General features: G+C 51.2%; 1 protein-coding gene and 1 long non-coding RNA gene across 2 annotated transcripts in view; both read left to right on the plus strand.

The window, feature by feature from the left end:
• LOC124030141 (COP9 signalosome complex subunit 1-like) overlaps positions 1 to 2,857 on the plus strand; it is a gene marked incomplete at its 5' end in the record, with an annotated part of 8,438 nt that extends 5,581 nt beyond the window's left edge. Inside the window, 2 exons of the mRNA XM_046341611.1 lie at positions 2,558 to 2,672; positions 2,817 to 2,857. Of these exons, the coding sequence (XP_046197567.1) occupies positions 2,558 to 2,672; positions 2,817 to 2,857 (156 nt within the window). The remainder of the gene's footprint in view (positions 1 to 2,557; positions 2,673 to 2,816) is intronic.
• A 50-nt stretch (positions 2,858 to 2,907) lies between these two features.
• Positions 2,908 to 4,100, plus strand: LOC124030142. Its single transcript, XR_006837905.1, has 2 exons — positions 2,908 to 2,948; positions 3,719 to 4,100. It is a non-coding gene; the product is annotated as an uncharacterized LOC124030142 (long non-coding RNA).
• The last annotated feature ends 1,041 nt before the right edge of the window (positions 4,101 to 5,141 follow it).

Consider the following 5,141-nt stretch of genomic DNA (forward strand, 5'->3'; position numbering starts at 1 on the left):
ACTCTCACAGCAAGGTAACACACACACACATACATACACACACACGTATAGACTCTCACAGCAAGGTAACACACACACACATACATACACACACACGTATAGACTCTCACAGCAAGGTAACACACACACACACACACACACACACACACACACACACACACACACACACACGTATAGACTCTCACAGCAAGGTAACACACACACACGTATAGACTCTCACAGCAAGGTAACACACACGTATAGACTCTCACAGCAAGGTAACACACACACACACACACACACACACACACACACACACACACACGTATAGACTCTCACAGCAAGGTAACACACACATACATACACACACACACGTATAGACTCTCACAGCAAGGTAACACACACACACACGTATAGACTCTCACAGCAAGGTAACACACACACACACGTATAGACTCTCACAGCAAGGTAACACACACACACACACGTATAGACTCTCACAGCAAGGTAACACACACACACACCCACGTATGGACTCTCACAGCAAGGGTAACACACACACACGCGTTATGGACTCTCACAGCCAGAATTAATAACACACACACACGTATGGACTCGCTGTAAGGAGTGAAAACACACACACCTGCTTGTCTATGGACTCGCTGCAACAGAAGATTAAAGCACACACACACATGCACACACAACGTTATGGACTCTCACAGCAAGACAACACACACACATACACATACACACACACGTATGGACTCTCCACAGCCCAGGGTTAACACACACACACACACACGTATGGACTCACATGGAACAACTTTACACATACATACACCGCACGGTGTGAATATCACAGCAGATCAACACACACACACACACACACGCACCACACACACACGTATGGACTCTCACAGCAGTCAACACACACACACACACACACACACACCACGTATGGACTCTCATGAATTAACACACACACACACACGTATAGACTCTCACAGCAAGGTAACACACACACACACACACACACACACACGTATAGACTCTCACAGCAAGGTAACACACAACGTAAAGACTCTCACAGCAAGGTAACACACACACACGTATAGACTCACAGCAAAATGATAGACTCTCACAGCAAGGTAACACACACACACACACGTATAGACTCTCACAGCAGGTCACACACACACACACGCACATATAGACTCTCACAGCAAGGTAACACACACACACACATACATACACGACTCTCACAGCAAGGTAACACACACACACACACACACACACGTATAGACTCTCACAGCAAGGTAACACACACACACACACACACACACACACGTATAGACTCTCACAGCAAGTAACACACACACACACACACGTATAGACTCTCACAGCAAGGTAACACACACACACACACACGTATGGACTCTCACAGCAAGGTAACACACACACACACGTATAGATCTCTCACAGCAAGGTAACACACACACACACACACGTATAGACTCTCACAGCAAGGTAACACACACACACACACACATAGACTCTCACAGCAAGGTAACACACACACACACGTAATTAGACTCTCACAGCAAGGTAACACACACACACGTATAGACTCTCACAGCAAGGTAACACACACACACACGTATAGACTCTCACACACACACATACACACACACGTATAGACTCTCACAGCAAGGTAACACACACACACATACATACACACACACGTATAGACTCTCACAGCAAGGTAACACACACACACACACACACACACACGTATAGACTCACAGCAAGGTAACACACACACACATACATACACACACGTATAGACTCTCACAGCAAGGTAACACACACACACACACACACACACACACACACACACACACACACACACACACGTATAGACTCTCACAGCAAGGTAACACACACACACACACACACACACACACACACGTATAGACTCTCACAGCAAGGTAACACACACACACACACACGTATAGACTCTCACAGCAAGGTAACACACACACACACGTATAGACTCTCACAGCAGGTGACACACACACTGCGTGTGGACTCTCACATCAGGATTGACACGCAGGTATGGACTCTCTGACAAGGGTCAACACACGCACACACACCTTTATGGACTCTCTGCAGCAGTTAACACACACACACACACACACACACACACACACACACACACACACACACACACACACACACACACACACACACACACACACACACACACACACACACGTATAGACTCTCACAGCAAGGTAACACACACACACACACACACACACACACACACACACACACACGTATAGACTCTCACAGCAAGGTAACACACACACACACACACGTATAGACTCTCACAGCAAGGTAACACACACACACACACGTATAGACTCTCACAGCAAGGTCACACACACACGTATAGACTCACACACACTAGCCGTAGACCAGTCTCTCTACACATCAACTATCACTACAGGTACACACCAGTCTCTCCCCAGTTCCCGTATGAGTAACTTCCTGTTTCCTGTATGTGTGATGTCAGATCCTGTATGCGAGGGACGTGGACCAGAGGGGCCATACGTTTGAGAAGTCTGTCCACATGGGCAAGGAGTTCCAGAGACGAGCCAAAGCCACGATCCTCAGAGCTCTCACAGCAGGTCACACACACACGTATAGACACACACACTGGCAGAAATGGACCAGTCTCTCTACACATCAACTATCACTACAGGTACACACCAGTCTCTCTCCCCAGTTCCATTATAGGTAGCTGGCTTCCTGTTTCCTGTGTGTGATGTCAGATCCTGCATGCGAGGGACGTGGACAGAGGAGCCATGTTTGAAGTCTGTCCCACCTGGGCCAGGAGTTCACAGCTGAGCCACAGGGCCACAGTCCTCAGAGCTGCTGTGCTGCGCAACCAGATACACGTCAAGGTGACTACTGCTGTTACCACGGCCCCAGAACCACTGCTGTTACCACACGGCCCCAGTCTAGACCACAGCTGTTCACGGCCCCAGTCTAGACCACAGCTGTTACCTGACGGCCCCGGTCTAGACCACAGCTGTTACCACCGCGGCCCAGTCTAGACCACTGCTGACCACAGCTGTTACCACCGGCCCCCGGTCTAGACCACAGCTGTTACCACACGGCCCGGTCTAGACCACTGCTATCACCACACGGCCCCAGTCTAGACCACTGAGATGGATCTTTCCCAGACACATGAAGTCCTGAATAGAAGCATTCTCAATGGAGATTCTTCACTTGGGACTAGAGTTAATCTATGTCACCAGAAGCAGATGGATTCACCGGGTGTTTTGATTTGGGTATATTGTCAGAGCTTTTAATGTATCAGGTGATGTATTGTTTTGGTACTGTGTCGATCGTTGAAATCAACTGCCCCCTGGGGCAATTTATCCACCTCTCTCTAAACATTTCACTGTTAAGTCTACATCTGTTCACTTCTCTCTTCCTCCCTTCCCTCTTTTTCCTCCTCTCTCTCCCTTCCTCTTCTCCTACTCTCTCTCTCTCCTTCTCTCTCTCCTCCTCTCTCTCTCTCTCCTTCTCTCTCTCTCCTCCTCCTCTCTCTCTTCCTTCTCCTCCTCCTCCTTCCCTCTTCTCATCCTCTCTCTCCTCCCCCTCTCTCTCCTCCTCCTCCGTTCTCTCTCCCTTCCCTCTTCTCATCCTCTCTCTCGCCCTCCCTCAGTCCCCTCCTAGAGAAGGCAACCAGGGGGAGCTATCAACAGCCAACAGCCAAACAACCAGGATGACCAGCACCATGTGACGGGGACGTCCCTTTATGACACCATCGCTGGCACTCTGCTCCCTATATAGTGCACTACCCTATGGGGCCCTGGTCAAAAGTAGGGCGCTATGTAGGGAATAGGGTGCCATTTGGTACACAGACGATGCCTGGTGCCTCTGAATGAACAGAGGGAGTGTGGGGTGCCTCAGGTAGTGCCCTTCTTTTGGCCAAGTCAAAGCTACAACTGCTAAGCTGGAGTCTGGCCAACAGTGGGGAACATGGTGTCATTTGAGAAGCAGCCCATGACATGGCCCAAACGTTTGCAAAAAAAAAACCTGCGGCCTCTCAAATGGCCTCCCCCAGTCCCTTCAAATTGCCCTCCCTGTCCTCTCAAACGGCCCCCACCCGTCCCCTCAAACGGCCCCCCCCGTCCCTTAAACGGCCCCCAGTCCCCTCAAACGCCCCCCCCCACCTGTCCCCTCAAACGCCCCCCCCGGTCCCCTATGGTGCGCTACTTTGTAAAGAGATGCACTTTGCTCTGTACCTGGTGACAAACACTGATTACACATTGGGAGGGAAAAACACAACCTCGACACAGAACAAGCTTTTAATAAAGATACATACTAAATGAGACTGACTCTTTGGTGGTGTTTACATGAAGTTTCTAATACAGCCACAGATTCCTGTTACCACGATTACGTTATCTAGAGCAGTGGTCCCCAACCCTGGTCCTCCAGTAGCCCCAACCCCGGTCATCCAGTACCCCAACCCTGGTCCTCGAGTACCCCAACCCTGGTCCTCCAGTAGCCCCAACCCTGGTCCTCCAGTAGCCCCAACCCTGGTCCTCCAGTAGCCCCAACCCTGGTCCTCCAGTAGCCCCAACCCTGGTCCTCCAGTAGCCCCAACCCTGGTCCTCCAGTAGCCCCAACCCTGGTCCTCCAGTAGCCCCAACTCCTGGTCCTCCAGTAGCCCCAACCCTGGTCCTCCAGTAGCCCCAACCCTGGTCCTCCAGTAGCCAACAACCCTGGTCCTCCAGTACCCAACAACCCTGGTCCTCCAGTACCCAACAACCCTGGTCCTCCAGTACCCAACAACCCTGGTCCTCCAGTACCCAACAACCCTGGTCCTCCAGTACCCAACAACCCTGGTCCTCCAGTACCCAACAACCCTGGTCCTCCAGTACCCCAACAACCCTGGTCCTCCAGTACCCCAACAACCCTGGTCCTCCAGTACCCCCCCAACCCTGGTCCTCCAGTACCCCCCCCAACCCTGGTCCTCCAGTACCCCCAACCCTGGTCCTCCAGTACCCCCCCAACCCTGGTCCTCCAGTACACCCCCCCAACCCTGGTCCTCCAGTACCCCCCAACCCTGGTCCTCCAGTACC

This window comes from Oncorhynchus gorbuscha, unplaced genomic scaffold, assembly GCF_021184085.1.
Source record: "Oncorhynchus gorbuscha isolate QuinsamMale2020 ecotype Even-year unplaced genomic scaffold, OgorEven_v1.0 Un_scaffold_9471, whole genome shotgun sequence".
Classification (NCBI taxonomy): domain Eukaryota; kingdom Metazoa; phylum Chordata; class Actinopteri; order Salmoniformes; family Salmonidae; genus Oncorhynchus; species Oncorhynchus gorbuscha.